The 19,648-nt window shown below is 59.9% G+C and overlaps 1 protein-coding gene across 1 annotated transcript; it reads left to right on the top strand.

Annotated features, from left to right (window-relative positions):
* The first annotated feature begins 25 nt into the window (after window positions 1-25).
* Window positions 26-19,042, top strand: SLC26A11 (solute carrier family 26 member 11). The gene is made up of 17 exons (XM_045814060.2): window positions 26-132; window positions 1,176-1,411; window positions 1,954-2,146; window positions 2,501-2,586; window positions 4,933-5,012; window positions 6,312-6,454; window positions 7,807-7,982; window positions 8,412-8,484; window positions 10,555-10,605; window positions 12,485-12,545; window positions 13,954-14,009; window positions 14,084-14,224; window positions 15,815-15,942; window positions 16,285-16,384; window positions 16,827-16,960; window positions 17,372-17,444; window positions 18,205-19,042. The coding sequence occupies exons 2-17, from the start codon at window positions 1,178-1,180 to the stop codon at window positions 18,294-18,296; spliced, it is 1,821 nt and encodes a 606-aa protein (XP_045670016.2). The 5' UTR covers window positions 26-132; window positions 1,176-1,177; the 3' UTR covers window positions 18,297-19,042.
* Window positions 19,043-19,648: the final 606 nt, after the last annotated feature.

Here is a 19,648-nt window from a genome sequence, read left to right as displayed (position 1 = left end):
GCTCCAGGTCCCGCCCCCAGGTAGTCACGTGCGTGCCAGGCCCCGCCCCACCTCCTCCTCCCTCCCCCTCCCTCTGCGGTTCCTGCGGACCCGGCTGAGGCGACAGCCGGAGACGCCGAGCTGCGGCGCCCGGTGAGTCCGCGGCGGGCGAGGCGCGGGTTCCGGGGCCCGGGGAGGAGTGGGCGAGCTTCGGGGAACGGGTCGGGGTCGCCGGGGACGGCGCGGGGCCCAAGGGTGCGGGCTCCTTCCGCAGGGACCCTTCCCCACTGCGTCCCCACCGCTTCCCCACCACGTTCCCGCCGCCCTCGGCCTTGCTGGAGCGGTCGGCCGGCGTGAGGTCCCCATCTAAGACCGTAGGGTCCGGGGCTAGCGGCTTCGGGGGTGGGAGGCGTGGTGTGGGGTGTGTCCAGAGCCGGGTCGGGGGCTGAGGGGTGGTCTGTGGCCGGCTGTGCGCGCGGGCGGCGCCTGGACCCTAGAGAATGCTGCGCATCCCGAATTAATGGCCCCGGACGCTCTCCCAGAGCCCGTGAGAGCCCCTGCGCGCTCCTGTAGGGACGAGAAAGCCACAGGTGGGGGGTGGGGTAGGCGCGGCCTCAGAATGGGAGACCCCCCCCCCACCGCCAGCGCCGCAGTCCGCGGTAGTGGGTGGAGTCCGCCGTGCTACGCACTGGGAAAGCCTGGGGCGCTCAAGGCTGCAGTCCGCCCCCCCCCGCCCCGGGCACAGCCCCCCAGCCAGACGAGGGTGCCCCCGTGGACCCTGCTACTCTTCGTACTGCTCCCCGTTAAATTCTTTGGGGAGAGAAAAAGAAGAAATAAATTATCTCGGGAGGAGACATGGTGTCTAATTAGTGTTTAAGTTTCTCGTTGAGAAATCACACCGCATTTTTCCTGGCCAGTGTGGGTGGAAAGAAGGCAGCTGGGGTTGGGGCAGGTGGGATTCAGGGAGAGCAGTGAGCAGGGTCCAGGGCGGGGACTACACCTTTTATTGAGGCCCCCTTCTGCACAGGTTTGGCTTCCTTCCGGAGCCGCAAAAAGGCAGGTTTAACCCATCTGGCTTGGACCCCCTGGGGGAGACAGCTGTGCCTCTCCGGAGGGCCCTGGACCCCACCCTACTGCTGGCTTCTGCCAAGCCCAGAGCTGAGCGCGGGTCCCTGTTGCCCCCATGCCCACCCCAGGCATGCCATCTTCTGTGAAGGCGTTGGGTCCGGCCAGGCCCTCGGGTGCCAATATGGCCCCGCAGGCCCACTGCTGCTCCCCTGCGGCTGTGCAGAGGTGGCTCCCCATCCTGGCCTGGCTGCCGGACTACTCCCTGCAGTGGCTGAAGATGGACCTCATCGCGGGACTCTCGGTTGGGCTCACAGTCATTCCCCAGGCGCTGGCCTATGCTGAGGTGGCTGGACTCCCGCCGCAGGTGAGACGTCCGCCCCAGCGGCTGTCCCCGCCCCAGCCTCCTCACCCGTGCAGCAGAGTAGGAATGCATCACATCCCCTCCAGGCAAGCAGGGCGCCAGAACCCCAGCCCTGTGGGGCCCCAGAAGTCTTGGTTTAAAGTCTCTAGCATGTGACTGCCTTTGGGCAGGTGCACGCCCTGTAACTGCTCTTGTCACACTTGCCACACTCAGGCACTGAGGTAGTCTGGGTTGCCTGATGGGGCCAGCAGGGTGACTCACCATGGTCTCAAAAACGCTTTCTTAGACTCACAGACTGAGACAAGCACCCAAGGGACTTTGCGTCCCTGCTGGCACCCAGCTGGGTGCAGGTAGAAAAGAGGCCCCTAATTGCTATGGCTCCACACATGGCTCCCAGAGGGTGAGTGCTTTGCCCTGTGTGCGCCGCTGTGCCCGTAGTCGCAACGGCCCGCCCCAGATCCTGTGCTCAGACATCTCCCCCCCCCCCCCGGGACACTGTGGGCCCACCGTGCGCTCCTCCGTGCTCAGTGCTGTCTCCCCACCAGTATGGCCTCTACTCTGCCTTCATGGGATGCTTCGTGTATTTCTTCTTGGGCACCTCCCGGGATGTGACGCTGGGCCCGACGGCCATCATGTCCCTCCTGGTCTCCTTCTACACTTTCCACGAGCCCGCCTATGCTGTGCTGCTGGCCTTCCTGTCCGGCTGCATCCAGTTAGCCATGGGCTTCCTGCGCTTGGGTAAGACTCTTGGGCCTTCCTGCCAGGGGGTACCCAGGCACCTGCCTCCTGGGGATGGCCCAACCTTCAGCCTTTCCTGCTTTGTCTCTCAAGGGCTATTCCTGTGTGTTTGTGAAGAGGGATTCTCTCAGCCCTCTGCTATTCTGCTTAGAGGCCAGGACACTTGGAGGAGTGCCCTGGGCCTCAGACCCTAGCCCCCTTTCCGGGCTGTCCAAACCGGTCCAGATAGGATGTGGCCCACCAGTCCTTAGCCCCACTCCCCACAGACCACCTCTCCCAGCCCACATCCATCCATGTTCTCTGGGATGGGGCGGAGCTGGGCCCACCTGCTCAGTATTCCCTCTTGGCCGGCAGGCTTTCTGCTGGACTTCATCTGCTGCCCCGTCATCAAAGGTTTCACATCCGCTGCCACCATCACCATCGGCTTCGGGCAGATCAAGGTAGGCATGCTGGTTGGCAGCCAGGCACCTCCTGGGTAGTAGGACCGAGGCTGGCTTCCCCATGTGTGGGCCAGTTGATGTCTTGCTCTTCCAGAGCTCAGAGCACAAGGTGCTTGAGTGGGTCTCCATTGATTCTGGGAACCCTTGGGGGAGATGCTGAGTGATGGTGGGACTGTAGGACAGTAATTGGGGTGACTGGTGATGACAGCCTTGCCCCTGTTGGAGTTTTGGTGCCAGCGTGTTTGGTTCGCCTCCCCAGGTGATTCCCTTCTGCTCTTCCCTACATGGCTGCCAGCGCAGCCTCTCAGGCCCTCAGCATACCGCCAGCATGGTAGAAAGCAAAGTACTCCTCTGTGCTCGTCTAGTTAGATGATTTCGTTTTAATGTTTTTTTCAATTTATTTTTTGTACTTTTTTCTTTAAGATTTTATTTATTTGAGAGAGAGTGTGCATGCGTGCACTGGCATGAGCCAGGGGAGGGGCAGAGAGAGAGGGAGAGTCAGACTCCCTGCTGAGCACAGAGCCTAACACAGGGGTTGACCCCAGGACCCCGAAATCACGACCTGAGCCGAAATCAAGAGTCGGATGCTTAACCGACTGAATCCCCCAGGCGCTCCTCTAACATGTTTTAAACAAATATAAAGAGATAGGGCATTTGAAAAATACCGAACAGAGGGGCGCCCAGGTGGCTCAGTCGGTTAAGCGTCCGACTCTTGATTTCGGCTCAGGTCGTAATCTCAGGGTCCTGGGGTTGAGCCCCACGTCAGGCTCCATGCTTAGCATGGAGTTTGCTTGGGATTGTCTTTCCGTCTCCCTTTGTCCTTCTCCCTACTTATAATTTTTTCCCTAATAAACAAGTAAATAAAATCTTTAAAAAAATACGTGTAAGAGGTAGTAGAAGCGATTATCATCAGTGATCTGAGGACGTTATTTACTCTTTTCTCGTTGGGTTTTAAGTTCCCGAAGGGCAGGAATGGTTTTGCTTGCGGCTGCGGCCGCCCAGGCCCACACGTTGTGCAGGAGTAGGTCTGCGCTGGGCTGGGTGTGCAGAGCGGAGCCGAGCCACATTGTACAGAGAGGCCCCTGGTGGCAGCCTGCAGGCCTGGCCCTGTCTCAGGATCTGCTGTCAGCATCCCGTCTCTCTAAGGCATGGTTCCCGTGCCCGGGCTATACTCCGGGCTGGCCCAGGGCAGCGTCCCTGATGGAGGTGGAGCGAGAGTCAGGGACAGGAGGGTGTGAGCGAGAGGAAAGGAGCAGACCCTCTCCGTGCTCCTGCTGTGTGCCAGATGCTGGGTTGAACCCTCCCTTGCCTTGGATCGTGCTGACGCCTCCAGGAGGCACGTTCCTCATTATCTGCGCGGGAAGAGGAGGGAGCTCCTTGGGTGTGGGCGGACACGGTTTGTGTGTGCTGTACACACATATGTCACGGTGAGCTTGGCAAGTGCTGTTCCGTGGGATGGTCTGTCCTTTATTCTGGAAACGATATCTTTCTTTTTCAGTGTCAGGGATGTTCTTTTTTGTAATTGTAATACATAGAAGGTCGTTTTTTACGTGCTTGTGCTTGGCATCGCTAGGTTCCCTAAATCTTTAATAGCTTGACTAGGTCATGACAGCCATCTGAGAGCCCTAGGCCAGGGTGGGGGTCAGGAGTTGGGGGGGGGTTCTCCTGACCTGTCCTGGCAGGAGCCCCCGGGTCCCAGAATCCTGTGTTTCCAATCCCAGTGTGTTTCCCATCCGGGGCTGTGTGCACAGGTTTTGGGATCCTTGGAGTCTGGCCACGCTGGGAGTCTGGGCCTCGACCACCCCGCTAACACTCCCCACTCGGAGTCAAGCGGGATAAAGAACTAAAACACAGAGGAGAACCCCTTCTCCCCTGCAAGGACCCTGCCCGCCTGTGTCCCCTAGCGGCCCTTCCCTGGAGGCCCTCAGAGCCCCTGGTGGTCCTGCCTGCGGCTTCACCTGATTTTCCCTCTGTGGGGGGCAGTGCCTGGAAGGTGGGCCTCAGGCCAGTGGCAAGGCTGGGGTGTGTCAAGGGTAGTGGGGCCCACGGGCCAGGCAGAGAGTGACCGTGGACCCTGGACCAGGGCATGGGCGTACTGGTCTCCGGGCTTTGAGATCACCCAGAATGATTTTCCTCATGTGGAAGAATTATTCACCAAGAAGTGTCATTGACCCCAAACGCGAAATGCCTCTTTCTTCGAGGTTAATTCTGATCTCCTGCCCCTGGGGGCTTTGGGAATGGGCAGATGGTGCCCAGAGAGCCTCGGGATGTGCCCCCAGGAAGGGGGCTGAGATGTGCTGAGATGCTGCAGGGGAAGGTTGTCTAATACAATCTCTGTTTGCACAGAACCTCCTGGGACTGCAAGATATCCCGAGGCAGTTTTTCCTGCAAGTGTATCAGATCTTCCGCAAGGTTGGAGAGACCAGGTACCTGCCGGCTGTGTGGTCCCACTCTTCCTTCCAGAGCCCTTTCCCAGGTCCCCCCCCCCCCCGGCCAGGTGGCAGGTATTCCAGCCCTCTGGGGCCTGGCCACCCAAACAGGGGCCCCAGAGAAGCACCATCAGCATCACAGGGGAGCTGGTCAGAAATGCAGACTCTCAGCTCTGCCCAGACCTATTGCATCCAGCAGTTGACAGCAGCCCCAGGGAGCTGAAGGCCTGAGAGCCGGTCAGCGTGCCCCTGCACACAGCCTCTGTGGGTGGTAGGAGTGGGAGGGCCCCACGCAGAGAAAAAGCATCAGTCTCTCTAAAGGTTTGTAGTTCGGTGAGGAGAACAGGGCACAGGGGAGGCAGGTGCAAACAGAATGTGCAGGGAGAGAGGATGAGAGCCAGACCGCCGGTCATGGGGCTTCTTCAGATGAAGGGCCTCTCCCAGCTGGCAGGCGGGTTAGAGGACAGACGGGAGAGGCTCCTAGAGGAGCCCAGCTGGAATCCAGGACATCTCCCTGGCCGGAGGAGCAAGGGGACGCAGTGATCTGGGGGAGCTATGGGGGGGGGGGCGGAATGCTGAGGCCGGGAGGGAGTGGGGGACACCTGTGACGGACTGTCCTCTCCTCCACTTCCTGATCGGCTTCGAGGCTTCGCGGTGCTGAATCCACTGGAAGCCAGGGGCTCCCTGGCCCAGGACATGCAGCCTACGGGGGTCCTTGTCGGGGGGCAGGGGAATTGGAGACTGACAGGTCAGAGCATCGTAGGCTGTGAGAAGTGAACGTTCTAGAACAGACGAGGCACCTGTAGCCACAGAGCCGCATGGCTGTAAACGTGAGCCCATAGCCCTCCCACCACTGTGGTCTGGGCCTCGACCCCCAGGCCTGCGCTGGCCTGCGTGGTCGCTAAGTGTTGAATGAAGATTGGAAATAGAACAGGGAGACGTGTCTTAGGAAAAGGCGAGAAGGGCAGTCGAGAGGGAAGCTTTCCGGCAGAAGGGGCGATCGGAGGGCACAGGTGTATGCCCGGGCCGGCCTGGGTGTGACCGGTGTCCGTCCGCGGGGTGGGCGATGCCGTGACCGGTGTCCGTCCGCGGGGTGGGCGATGCCGTGACCGGTGTCCGTCCGCGGGGTGGGCGATGCCGTGACCGGTGTCCGTCCGCGGGGTGGGCGATGCCGTGACCGGTGTCCGTCCGCGGGGTGGGCGATGCCGTGACCGGTGTCCGTCCGCGGGGTGGGCGATGCCGTGACCGGTGTCCGTCCGCGGGGTGGGCGATGCCGTGACCGGTGTCTGTCTGCAGGGTGGGCGATGCCGTGCTGGGGCTGGTGTGCATGGTGCTGCTGCTGGTGTTGAGGCTGATGCGGGACCACGTGCCTCCTGTGCACCCCGAGATGCCCCCGGGCGTGCGGCTCAGCCACGGGCTGGTCTGGACTGCCACCACAGGTGAGCGGTGCTCTGGCTGGGGAAGTGCCGCAGCCGTCCTGCGTGCACGCTGGGGGCGCACTCCGCCGGAGTCTCCTGTCGCTGGTCTGGGCGTGACCTGGGCTCCTGGGCGCCAGGATATTGCAACTTGCCAGCTGGATCCGATCTCTGGCTGGGGTGGAGAACGGCATTTAGTAGCAGGAATTCTCAAGCGGGCGATTGTGACCCCCGGGGAGCTTTGGCAGCGTCTGGAGTCGTTTCTGGTTGACACTGCCGGGGGTGGGGGGGGGGGTTGTCATGGGCACCTGGTCGGGAGAGGCCAGGGAAGCCATCGAACGCCTACAGTGCACAGCTCTCAGTGTCCAAGGATGATCCGGTCCAGAATGTCAGTGGCTTGAGGCCGGGGAGCCCTGGCGGGTCCCTGAGGGAGGAAACACATGGACCACGTGCTTCTCTTTGAACCGTGCGGCCCTGAGCCTGGGTTTCCCATCACACGATGGGTAGCCGGGCCCTGGGCCTTTCCTGCGCCTTGGAAGATTGTCAACAGCTAAAACGTAGTTTAAATGTTGTAGTTCTGACGACAACGTCAGTGGTAAGAGTGCGTTGCAGCCTTTTGAGAGCTCGGTGGGTAATGGGGCTCATATTCCAGGAAGAGCTATCGCCCCCATTTAAGAAGCCAGTGTGGGGGCACCTGGGTGGCTCAGTCAGTTCAGCATCTGACTCTTGGTTTTGGTTCAGGTCATGATCTCAGGGTTGTGAGATCGAGCCCTGCGTTGGGCTTTGCGCTCAGTGGGGAGTCTACTTGGGCTTTTCTCTCTCCCTCTTCTGTCCCTCTCCCTTGCTTGTTTGCTTTCTCTCTCAAATAAATAAATAAGATTCTTATTATTTTTTAAAAGATTTTATTTATTTATTTGCCAGAAAGAGAGAGAGAGAGAGAGAGAGAGGGCACATAAGCAGGGGGAGCAGCAGGCAGAGGGAGAGGAAGAAGCAGACTCCCCACTGAGCAGGGAGCCCGATGTGGGGCTCCATCCCAGGACCCCGGGATCATGACCCAAGCTGAAGGCAGACGCTTAACCAACTGAGCCACCCAGGCTCCCCATAAATAAAATCTTTAAAAAAAAAAAAAAAGCCAGCGTAGCTCAGGTGGGACCCAAGGTGACCAGTAGATGACACGGGTAGGCTGTGTGTGTCGCCGTGGGCCTGTCCCGCCATCTGGCATTTGCCATGCCATCCCGTGTTCGTGCCTGCCCCTTGGTCGCTGGTGTGTGTGCTGGGGTGCTGGGTGGGGGCGGGTGTCCTGCGTCCTCGAGTGTGTTGCTGCCCCAGTTACCCAGAGGAGCCAGATGTCACCGACGGGTCTCCTTCTGTCCTAGCCCGCAATGCCCTGGTGGTCTCCTTTGCTGCCCTGGTCGCGTACTCCTTTGAGGTAACCGGATACCAGCCTTTCGTTCTGACGGGGCAGACCGCTGAGGGGCTCCCTCCAGTCCGGATTCCGTCCTTCTCCGTGACCACGGCCAATGGGACTGTTTCCTTCACCGAGATGGTACAGGTGCGTGGAGATGGAGCCAGGCCTGCCGGTGGAGCTGCAGTGCCCTCTGGGCCTGGGTCTGTGCCCCCGATGCATCTGCTTCGTAATGAGGAGGTCTGAGCCCCGCTAGGACCACGGGACGGAGCGCCTCTGGGTGCAGGGACAGGCACAAAAGGGTTCCCATTGGGCACAACCTCAGAGGACACCACGTTTTGTTTTCTGCCCCGAGCCCAGAGTGTTTCTCGTGCTACGGATACTGGCAGAGCAGGGATGTTTTCTGTGCTCTGCTGTGTGTCTGGCTCCGGACGGGAGCCCACGGCCCTGCAGCTAAAGCTCGGCGGCTCGGCTGGACGCGGAAGAGCCTGTGCCGGCGTCAGTGGGTCACTGCCTGGCCGGAGCCCTCCTGTCCTCCCCTGGAGGGTCCCTTACTGTCCTTCTCTCCTCCCTCAGGACATGGGGGCTGGGCTGGCTGTGGTGCCCCTGGTGGGTCTCCTGGAGAGCATCGCGGTGGCCAAGTCCTTCGGTAAGATGCCCACCACCTGGGCCTCCCCGGCGGTGCCCGGAGCTGGCCGTGCTTGCCTGCTTTTATCTGCTTCAATTTTTAACAGCTTGAGTTTTTATCCAAGTAATACATACTCGTGTTTAAAAAAAAAAAAAGTGTAGTAAAGGTGGTTTATGTTGAAAACCCCATCCAGTGGTGGCTGGTAACGTGTGCCAGCCTGGTCTCTGGAAGGAGAAGGCTCTGCGTTTCACCTTCGGCTTTTCTGAGGCGTAAAGGTGCCCCCACCCGCCGCCTTCCAGTGGATCGTGGAGTCTGAACGGTCGCATGTCAGGATGAGAGGCCGCGGCCTCTGCCTGCCGGACACACGCAGTTAAATAACCTCATGGGTCGTACTGAAACGTAGTAGGTCAGGAAGGCGTAAGTTTTAAGTCCATCTTTATTTCTTTTTTTTTTTTTTTTTTTTAAAGATTTTATTTATTTATTTGACAGAGATAGAGACGGCCAGCAAGAGAGGGAACACAAGCAGGGGGAGTGGGAGAGGAAGAAGCAGGCTCATAGCGGAGGAGCCTGATGTGGGGCTCGATCCCACAACGCCGGGATCATGCCCTGAGCTGAAGGCAGGCGCTTAACCGCTGTGCCACCCAGGCGCCCCAGTCCATCTTTATTTCTGACATGATTTATTTCATTTAAAGTTTTCTTGTAACAGCTAGTAATGGTTGTGTCTAATGATGGGTTCCGAAAATTCCTAAAAATTTAACAGTGCACTCTTTCCAGCTGGCTGAGTACCCCTGGCCTGTGCCCTCCTCACCCCCAGGGAGGCCGGGATGCAGTCACCTACTTAAATGCCTGTTCATTCGCCTAGAACTCAGATTCCTCCATAGGAGCTGAGGCTACCCCATCCCTCGTGCGTCCCCTCCCTTGGGTCTGCGCGGCGACCAGCTTTGTGTTGTGTGCATGGAAGGCATTTTCCTTTCCTTCTGTGATGGTTACGCTCTCGTTGCACTGGGGTATGGGTCGATTCTCCAGATGAAACCCTCTAAACGGCGTGTACGTCGCTGTACCCGCCTAGACCAGGTGTGGTTGTGCCAGCATCTTGACCGGCCCGTCCTGCCGAGGAGACTCGTGCCTGATGCACATCGAGGGGTTGTCCCTGCTAATCACCAGCGGCTGCTCCAGGTCCCGCCGCATGTGCCGATCAGATCTTCCTCGCGCAGTTTTTGTTTTTCTGACGATCTTTTTCCGGGTGGGGGGAGGAGCTTTGGGGGTATTTTGGAGTCTGCATCTTACAGCACGTATGCCTCTTTGACTTTAACACTGTTTTCTTCTGAAGTCACCTGATGTCCTGTCCTAACTTGTAAGCTTGTTCTCCAAAACCAGAGCTGGAGAGCCACAGCCCGCGGCCCAAGAGTGGCTTTTACATTTTTAAATGTTTGAGAAACTTTGTAAAAAGGATAAGGATTTTGTAACACACGAAAAGCGTGTGGCGTTCACACCTCAGTGTTTGTGTAAAGAGGTGTTTCAGGAACACGATTGTGGTCACGTGTTTACGGGTCCCCACGGCTGCTTGCAGCTACAAAGGGGCTGAGTCGTCGCGACCGAGAGTGGTCTGCAGCGCCTACCGCGTTCCCAGCCTGGCCCTTCCCAGAAGCGTTCGCCCGCCCCGCGTCCCCCCCCCGCCCCCCGCAAGCTTGCCGGCTCCTCTCTCTGCACCGCCTCGGCTGGGACTTCGGGTCCTCTCCACTTGGAGTCAGAGAGGGTTTCGTTTCAGACTTTGTCCCCTTCTCACGAAAGGAACGCGTGTTTGTGGCAGGAAACGGCCCAAGTGCAGAAACACGTAAAGGAGTGAATCACTTGCGACATCCATCGCTACCCCAGTTACCTGCTGTTAATGTGTTGCTGACCGTCTGTCTGCATTTTCTGTGACACGACAACACAGACACGCGCACGTGATTTGTGCATGTGCTCGTGCCGTGTTTACAAGTAGACGCTGCCGTGGGTAGAAGTTTATAACCTGTGTTTTCACCTCGTGAATGTTTTCTCAGTGGGGTCATGCATGTAGTGACGATGTTTTTTTTTGTCCTTTGCCTTTAGCTTCTCAAAACAATTACCGCATTGACGCCAACCAGGAGCTGCTGGCCATCGGTAAGCCCCCTGTGGCGGCTCTCTGTGGGCGAGTGTGCTTCTCTGTGTCTCGCCTGAGCTGTGCAGGTCACAGGGATGGTCGCGGTGAGGTTCAAGGGGCAGAGGTGGCCCTGAGTTGGGCCCTTTGAAGTCCTCGCGTGGATTCACCCTTAAACCTCCAGATGGTTCGGTGCCGTCACTAGGAGCCAGCAGCTGACGTGTGGTGTCCGTGCTGACGGAAGCTCTTTGAGCGCTGGCTCTGTACCCGACCCCGAGGTCTGTAGTCTGTTCTGTGTCAGGGAACGCCCAGAATGTCCCACCTGCAGTCAGATTGCTGAGGAACGTGGCCAGGCAGGACCTGCGGGACCTTGACTGCCCGGGACCCCTGCCCTGGGGCCTCCCTCCTGGCCAGCAGGCGGCTCCGTGAAGACTTGGGTGGGCCCCGCTGTGGACAGGTCTGTGCCCGGCCTCCCAATTTTGTTTTTGTTTTTTTGGGGTTTTTTTGTATTCATGAATTCAGCCTCTCTGGTGATTTGTTCTGAGAGTATGACATGAATTTTTAATTCGGTTATCATGATTGTGGACACCAGGCCTCTCTGCCTTTCCTTCCTGCCCCTGGCGAGGTGGGCACGGGTCAGAGCGAGCAGCACCGGGTGCCTTCCCAGCGGAGTCCAGGGGAACCTCCCCCGAGCCCCTGGGTTTCCCGACAGCAGACGGCGTGGGGCCCCAGGTTGGGTCACGGGAGCTTTGCAGGCTCCTCTCTGAGCCCGTGGTGGCGGGTGTCACCTAGGTGGCTGGTGAGGTGGACTTAGCCAGGACTGGCTCGCCCCCAGGCAGAGGAAGTCTGTAGACCTTTCCCACACTCAGTAGTAGAAGTTCCAGACAGGAGTCCTTGGGGCATCTCCTTCCCGTTTCTGCAGATAGCACAGAACTTCTCTGCTTCGTGGCAGTGACACGCAAGGGGTGGCCATGAAGCTGAGGTTATTAAGGTAGATGTGTGGACCGCAAGGGCTGCTGACCCCGGGGTGTAAGAGAGGCCAGGCAGCTCTCCAGCAGGTGCATAGCAAGAGGCCTCCATCGACCCCACAGAGGCCGCTCTGGGAGGGATCCACACATCCCTGCTCCTCAAGCAGTTGGGCCTTTGACCCGAGTCTCAAGGGGCCATTGTAAGGAGTCAGGGTGACCATGTGTGGTCCAGGCACGGCCTTTACCACGTCCACCGATGTCTGCCCTGCTCTTGCAGCATGTGCTGGGCTGTGGGACCCGGGAGGGCCTGGCTCTGAGTGGGCTCCACCCTGAGCTGCCTCGAGCAGGTCTTGGACCTGTGACCTCATTGTGGTGTTTGTGAAGGTGCCAGGGTGAGCCAGATGCTGCCAGGGCCGCTTGAGATAAACGTGGGCTAACTAATTATCTCTGTTCTTGGGGCCCAGCCAGGTTCCGTCAGGTGTGGGTGGGTCAGCGTCACAGGGGCGGACCACTTACCAGCCATGACCTTTTGCCCCAGCCGGTCATCTCACGAGAGGAGTGTAGGTCTGAAGGAACTCGTGGGGTACAGCAGGTGGGCAGCTGGCCTCCGGGCAGCCTTATGCATCCTGAGCCCCTCCTGGGGAGGTGGGTTCCTCTGCCTGTTACACGTGGGAAAAGGCACGTTTAGCTCACGGGGACAGGGCTGGGGCCGGAGTTATGCTAAAGCAAGGGTTGGTGAACTTGGCAAAGGTCATGGTTTGTCTTTCCTTCAATGAGACAGACACACGGACACAGACGTAGGATCCCCCTGGGTGGTTCCTCTGGCCTTCTGTTTTCTCTTTCTGGTTTCTGGCCTCCTTTTCTCCACCACCCCCCATCTGTTTTAAATCCGTCTCTCTCCTGGATAAACCTCTTCCTTCCGTTTTCTCCCCAGGCCTGACCAACGTGCTAGGCTCCCTCGTCTCTTCCTACCCGGTCACAGGCAGCTTTGGACGGTGAGTGACCATGTCCTTCCCCGTGCCTCGGGGGGCAGGGGGTCCCAGCCCAGGCCAGAAGGTCTGCGTCCGCCTCAAAGAGCCTGCCCGGTCCTTGTCCACATCTCGATGCCACTTCGTTCTCTGGGGCAGAAGTCTGCCCTACATCAGGGGCGTCCGTGGGAGGCAGGAGTGGGGCTCCCTTTGCTGTCCTTCACACAATCTCACGTGGTTTTCTCTGATGGCCCCATGGTTTACTCCTGAAATGTTGCCAGAATGTGGCAGTGCTTCCTGTGTCTTGTGGTGGAGTACATTCCTAAATGGAGGGCAGGACAGAGGGTGACCTTTGGTGGAGAAGAGGCATCAGCCAGTGGGGCCCAAGTCCCCGGAACCGCTGGCCCCACCCCGTCTGAGTACCAGACCTCCCCGGCACCCCCACAGCACCGCATCGGAGGGGACACAGGGCATACTCAGTGCCCCCCCGCAAGCAGGACTCACACGGGGCCCACGTCAGAGTTTCGGAGGTTCCACGCAGAGCGCGTACAACAGTGCCAGGGGCCGCGTCGTGGAGTAAGAGCTCTGCGTCCTTGGTGTAACTTTTCATCTATTGCTGCTGCACGATCAGCGTGTCGGGGTCACAGGGTCTGTGCCCTGGGTTGTCACAGCGCCTCGTGTGTGACGAGTGCTGAAAACATCCATGTGTATTTAAGGAATGCCATTCCTGCCTAACTGCACAGCAGTGAAGGGTGACTTAGGCTTTCTGGGGACATGGCTAGACAGACGTGTTTCCAGAGGACATGCTGGTGGGCACAGGTCACTGTCAGGTGATCACGAGCATATGCGAGGCAGAATCCTCGCTGTCGTGGAAATCAGGTGGCCGTTCCTTTGTGGTCTTCATGGTGGCAGAGGGCAACGTGGGCCCAGGACCAGTTCTTTGGCAGAGATTCGGGTCTGAAGGCAGTTTTCCAAACAGGCAAAACGAAAAAGGGAAGTTGAAAAGGAAGAGCAGCCAAGTTCACTTCCAGATTCGCCCTGGGAGGAGCTCGCTGTCAGCATCTGGTGTTTCTCTGCATTGACAAGTGCATGTGTGTACGTGCGTGCGCCTGCGTGTGGGAGATGGCGAGTGTAGTGAGGGGGACGTCGCCCCACTCGGTGGTGTCACCCGCATCTCTCCCTGCCCGTGCACACGAGGGTCATCGTTTCTAATGGCAGCGTTTGCTCGAGCTGACGTGCCCCAGGCTGGGGACGTTCGTTTTCCACCCCCACTGGAGGCTGGAATCTGAGGTCAGGGTGCACTTCAGCATCTCCCCCTTACGTGCCGGTGTCCGCGGGGCCCGATGTCCCCTTGCAGGCACTCCTGTCCCGGGAGACCGGCCTCCCCTGCTCTTCCAGGCTCCCACAGCCACTAACAGCCTCTGTCGCCTTCCAGGACAGCTGTGAACGCCCAGTCGGGGGTGTGCACCCCAGCGGGGGGCCTGGTGACAGGTGAGCACCCCCTCCACTGTGCCCAGAGCGCGTGCGGGGGTGGGGCTGGCGGTCACCCGCCTGTCTCCCCACAGGAGTTCTGGTGCTGCTGTCGCTGGATTACCTGACCTCACTGTTCTCCTACATCCCCAAGTCCGCGCTGGCCGCCGTCATCGTCATGGCCGTGGCCCCGCTCTTCGACGCCAGGATCTTCGCGACGCTCTGGCGTGTGAAGAGTACGTATGTCCTCGTCCGTCTGTCACGCTTACTCGTGCGTGCGCGTGCGCGCACACGGCCTGGATTTTTCTCCCACCGCCTCCCAGGACCCAGGTGGTGGGATTGGAGCTGGGTGTTAGCTTCGTTCTGGGAGGTGGTCCTGCTGGCCGTGGGTCAGGGCTCCCTTCAACTCCTCAGGCTGCGAGGAGCGCCCCAGGGCAGCGATATGCAGTGCTGAGTGAGTCTGCAACTCACAGGATACCCTGCGGCTTCCCCTCCTTTCCTCCTTCCCTCGCCTCCTCCTGCACCCCTCCCCCTTTCTCTTCTCCTCCACCCCCTTGCTCCTCCTCTCTACCTCTCCTCCTCCCCTCCTCCCCCTCCTCTCCTCCTCCTGTCTTCCTCCTCCCCTTTTCCTCCTCCTCTCCTCCCCTTTTTCCTCACCCCTTCTCCTGCACCTCTCCCCCCTTTTCCTCTCCTCTACCCTCTCCTTCCTCCTCTCCGCTTCTCCTCCTCCCCTCCCCTCCCCTACTCCCCCTCCTTGCCTCCTACACTCCTCCCCATCCTCCTGCACTCCTCCCCATTCTCCTCTCCTTTCCTGTCTCCTCTCCCCCTCCCTTCCCCCCCTTCACCCCTCCTCACCTTCGTCTCCTGCACTTCTTCCCATCCTCCTCCACTCCTCTCCCTCCTCCTCCTCCACTTCCCCTTCTCCTCTCCTCTCCTCTCCTCTCTTCTCCTCTCCCTCCTCTCACTCCTCCTCTTCCTCCTCTTCCCTCTCCTCTCCCTTCTCCCCTTTCCCAGCCCCAAGCCTGGCCCAGCTGGGGGAAGATGGGAGACTTCCAGCGTGTCCGACAGGACAGTCCCCCCTCCCCGCCGTCACAGTGGCTCAGGACTCCTCTGAGCCTGCAGGGGCCTTTACTAGAGCAAGTATCTGTTTTGTGTTGTGAAGCTGTTGAGGGACGGATGGGGCTCACTGCTCTCTCTCCCGTCTGCCCCCCCCCAGAGTCATCAGGTGAAGGAAGCGGTGGTTCTGTCTCAGGCCACATGTGCCAGTTCTTCCCTGTGCCGCCACCCCATCTCTGGGACAGCCCTGAGATGGCGCCGCCAGCCTCTGTGGGCATCTGGGCGGGGGCACGGCAGGTGCTCCCCACCCGCACTGAGGTCCCGGGAGGATGGGGACCTTGTCGGAGTGACGCATGTCAGGGTTGAATCCTGGGTGGACCCCCAAGCCCACCCACCTGTTTGCACCAGGGTACCTCCTGCGGCTCAGAGAAGTTACCTGGGTGGCCCAGGGTCGGCCATTTGGCCTCTGAGTGGTCTCCAGGCTTCCCTGGCCCCAAGTGTCCCAGGCCTGGCCCCATCCCCAAGTCCCGTCCTCAGCCCCCTGACAGGTGCCCACTGTTGACCTCCTCCCAGAGGGCGGGGGTGGGGCCAGGCCCTCAGGGCTTAGTGGCCCCTCCCCTATCAGGGAGGGGTGGGGCTGACATGTCTTGAGCTGGTGCAGCCCACGAGTGGCGTCAGGCCCCGCGTCCCCAGATGTACGTGTCCCTGGGGCTTCACGCGCTGAGCCAGGCTTACCAGGACCACCCCTCAGCTGCACCGCTCTCCCCCAGGGCTGGACTTGCTGCCCCTCTGTGTGACCTTCCTGCTGTGCTTCTGGGAAGTCCAGTACGGCATCCTGGCCGGGACCCTGGTGTCTGTGCTGATTCTCCTGCACTCAGTGGCCAGACCCAAACTGCAGGTACTGGCCTGTTCTCCCCGCAAGAGGGAGCAGCTGGCCTCAGGGGGCCTGGTGGGGTGAAGGTGCCTGAGGCCGCAGCCCCTGACTCAGCTGTGTTGCGTTGTTTTGGTGTGACTGTTCACTTAGCGAATGGGTGTAAGTCTCCTGCCATCAACCACAGACTCTCCCACTACACACGAGGTGGGTGGGGCCAAGGAAGGGCTCATCGGCTCTGCACTCCCCTCACTTCTGTCGGCCTGGGTTGGGGCCTCCTGCGTGGATGGGCCACTCTGGTGGAGCTACCAAGTCTGACTTGCCTCCAGGACATACAGGCTCGCCGTTTCTCTGTTCCCCCATCCCCAGGTGTCAGAGGGGCCGGTGCTGGTCCTGCAGCCGGCCAGCGGTCTGCACTTCCCCGCGGTGGAGGCCCTCCGCGAGGCCATACTCACCCGGGCCCTGGAAGGTACGTGGGCCAGGATGAGGTGGGCTGCAGTCATCCCCAGCTCCTGCCGCTGTTTCCACCCCCCAGGCTGCTGCCGCAGTACCCCCAGGCCCCGTCCTCAGCTCCTGGGTCCAGGAGGCTGGGCATCTCAGAGTGGCGTCTGGTGGGTGCTGGCTGTCTGCATGCAGCAGGGGGGGCTGTTCTCAGTCTCTGTTCCTAAAGACCCATCCCGTTCTCTGTTCTCCGGGGCGTTGGTATTTAGGGGAGAGAAAGGGCCCGTTTGTTCTCTAAAGGAAATTGCTGTTGTCTCCAGACGGCTGTCACCTGGGGTCCTGCTGACCCTGCCCTCCCCCCCCACTGGGGGATGGAGCTCCTGATGGCCTCGCTGTGCCCCAGGCCTCTGGTCAGGGCCTCCTGCAGCCGCCCCCCGCCCCGTGTGACCGGCTGGCACGTGTCTCCGCAGCATCCCCCCCGCGCTGCGCGGTTCTGGAGTGCACGCACATCTGCAGCATCGACTACACCGTGGTGCTGGGGCTCGAGGAGCTCGTAGGGGACTTCCACAGGCACGGGGTCACCCTCGCCTTCGTCGGCCTGCAGGTGGGTGTCGTCACAGGGCGCGCTTGCTGGGCTCTTCTCCGCTCTCACACCTGCCTGTGGGGCGCCGTTACTATCATCCCATGTCAGGACAGAGGCCCCGAGGCCCCAAGAGGCTGTGTGACCTGGGGCAGGATGCTGGGCCCCCTGGCTCCAGAGCTTGCTCATAGCTGTTCCGTTCTTTGTCCTGTCTGCAGGGAGCTCCTTTTTGTGTCTTTCAGAGAGTAATCATTTAAAAAGTCTGCCTCTTCTAGCACGCCCGAAGGCAGTTTCTTCCGTCTGTTTGACCAAACGGAGGGGAAGGCGTACCTGCTGGGAGACTCTGGGGGAGGCTGGGGGCCTGCCCTGGACCCCCGTGCCTATGCGCTGCAACAGGGGCACCCCGCCTGGAATTACAGTTTCTCTGCCCTGCAGGTTCCTGTGCTCCGTGTCCTGCTGTCCGCTGACCTGAAGGGTGTCCAGTACTTCTCCACCCTGGAAGAGGCAGGTGGGTGCAGGCGGAGTCATTGGAGAGAGAGCCACGGCAGCACAGCGCGCCCCCAGCCCGCGGGATCGGGGGCAGGACCGCAGGACTGAAACTCTGCCCTGGGAGGATCGGGCGCCCAAGTGCAAGAGTGGGGGGCACGGGCATGGTGGGGGAGGCGAGGGCACGGAGTCAGGGGCCTCCTGTTCTGGGAGTTACTTGAACGGCTGTTTTAATTACGTGCGGCATACGCTCCGTGGATGAGCAGACCTCACGTGTGTGGCTCGAGGCCCGGCAGGTGGGTACAGCCAGGCGGTCACGGAGGAGATGCGGACCGTTTCCGGCGGAAAGTGCCGTCAGTTCGTCCCCGTGACTCGCACTAGGGGTAGCCGCTGTTTGGCCTCCTTCCCCCGTGCATCAGCTCTGCCTGTTCTAGAATGTCACGTAACTGGGATCGGAACGACACTATGTCTGATTTCTTGGGCTTAACGGGGTGTTGTTGCTGGGAGCAGCTCAGGCGCTGACCAGCGGGAGACGGGGAACAGATGTGGCCTGGCCATGCCAGGGGCCATGCGGCACTAAGGAAGGGTCATCTGGGTGTGGACAGTGATGAGGTGCTGGCAGGGACTTAGGCGGAACCCTGCCCGGGCTGGGGGTGCCGGCCGGGGGGACCCCAACTCCCTGTGCTCTAGGACTCTGAAGCGCCAGCCCTTAATCCCACCTGGGATGCGACCGTTCCTCACTTCCGCCTCTTCAGTGCTTGCAAACCTCGTATTTTCTGCAGAGAAATACCTGAGGCAAGAACCAGGGACCCAGCCCTACAATGTCAGCGAAGACTCCGTTCCGGAGCACAAGATTGCCCTGCTGAAGGCCTGATGGGGGCGCTGATGGACGTCTGACGCCTGGGGAGTCTCGCAGAAGGTTCAGGATGCTGTGACCCCGGATGCCGCCCTATGAACGCCGTGGCCTGAGGGCACTGAGCAGGTGAGCCCTGGAGGAAGAAGGAGGCCATGCGTCGAGATGCACAGGTGGGACTTGTTGGCTTTATTTGGGGATGACTGAAAAACCACCCCCGTTCTGTTCCCTGGGCATGAACCTTTTTCTGAAGAACAGTTTGGAGAGAGCCTTCTAGAACAACAGACCCTGTGGGAAGAAAGGGGCAGGATTTCCACCTGGTCCAGGGGAGGGGTCCTCACACCCCAGCACCTTCCTGGTTATGGGGGACGTTGGGGTCGGGCAGCTCTGAGGCGGGTTCCAGCCTGGGTGGCGGCGTCTGTGCTGTTGTTGGGAAGGAAACCGAGATGTGCCAAATGACTTAACGTGTCTGTGAAAAATAACTTTGTTGTCAGTGTTTTTTTAATTAAAAAAGTAGGAGCTTTGGTGTTTTTGTAAAAACCGTGAACACTTATTGTAAAATGTACAGGAAATCATCTTCTCCATCGACTTGGGTGGTAGTCAGGCCCCCTCCCCGTGGTGTCGCCCCCGTCTGTACGTCAGCATGGGGGGGTGTGTTCCAGCCGTGTGTGGATGGGGCCGTTTCATACATGGTGCTCTGTGGCCCACGCTTTCATGCAGTCCGTGCTGTGAATTACTCGTTGTGATAATAAATAGAGAATACGTGATCTGCAACGTCTCCGCTGTGCTTTATTCTGTGCTGTGTCACAACGGACTCCCCGAGCCTCTACGTGTGGACTTTTCTCGTCCACCGTGTACGTACACCTCCCCACCCCCCCCCCCCCGCCGTCACAGACAAGGAAGGTGGGGCTCCCGGGCGTTCTTTGAGAAAGAACTCCCTGTGCAGATGGGCCCCGTGGAGCTCCCCAGCATTCCCACCAGACATCTCTGCCCAGGCGTCCTGGGCCCCCGCCCCTGAATCTGCATTTCCTTACCTTGAGCAGCGTCTCTCTCTGCACGAAGGAGCATGTCCTGGAGCCCTGCGCACTGGGCCACGCTGCCCAGGGCCCGTGGAGCAGCCGTCCATTGGTTTCTGGCCCCCATGCCAAGCACTTGAACTACGAGACCGTCCCAGTCGCAGAACAGGTGATGCGTCCGCTCTGGCAGAACCCGGGCTCTAGGACCTTCACCCGGAGCCGCGCCTGTGACGGCAGCTCGGCCTGCGGAATCCACTCCAGCAAGGCCCGGGCGCCTCTGCCCTGGATGGTCAGCACGACCTCGATAGCAATTTTAGGAAAATGAAAGCAAGCTGAATGTCTCCATTTGGGAACGTC

This window comes from Ursus americanus, chromosome 23 (assembly GCF_024610735.1).
Source record: "Ursus americanus isolate L20-20 chromosome 23, mUrsAme1.1.p, whole genome shotgun sequence".
In the NCBI taxonomy this organism is placed as follows: Eukaryota; Metazoa; Chordata; class Mammalia; order Carnivora; family Ursidae; genus Ursus; species Ursus americanus.
The sequence above is the reverse complement of the archived record's forward strand: the minus strand, read 5'-3'. Positions and strand labels throughout refer to the sequence as shown.

Bases quoted from the DNA above. Each gene is read 5' to 3' on its own strand.
- SLC26A11 (XM_045814060.2), top strand. From the start codon at position 1,178: ATGCCATCTTCTGTGAAGGCGTTGGGTCCGGCCAGGCCCTCGGGTGCC. The intron at 2,147-2,500 runs GTAAGACTCTTG...CTTGGCCGGCAG, and splicing joins CATGGGCTTCCTGCGCTTGG to GCTTTCTGCTGGACTTCATC. The intron at 15,943-16,284 runs GTACTGGCCTGT...CCCCATCCCCAG, and splicing joins TGGCCAGACCCAAACTGCAG to GTGTCAGAGGGGCCGGTGCT.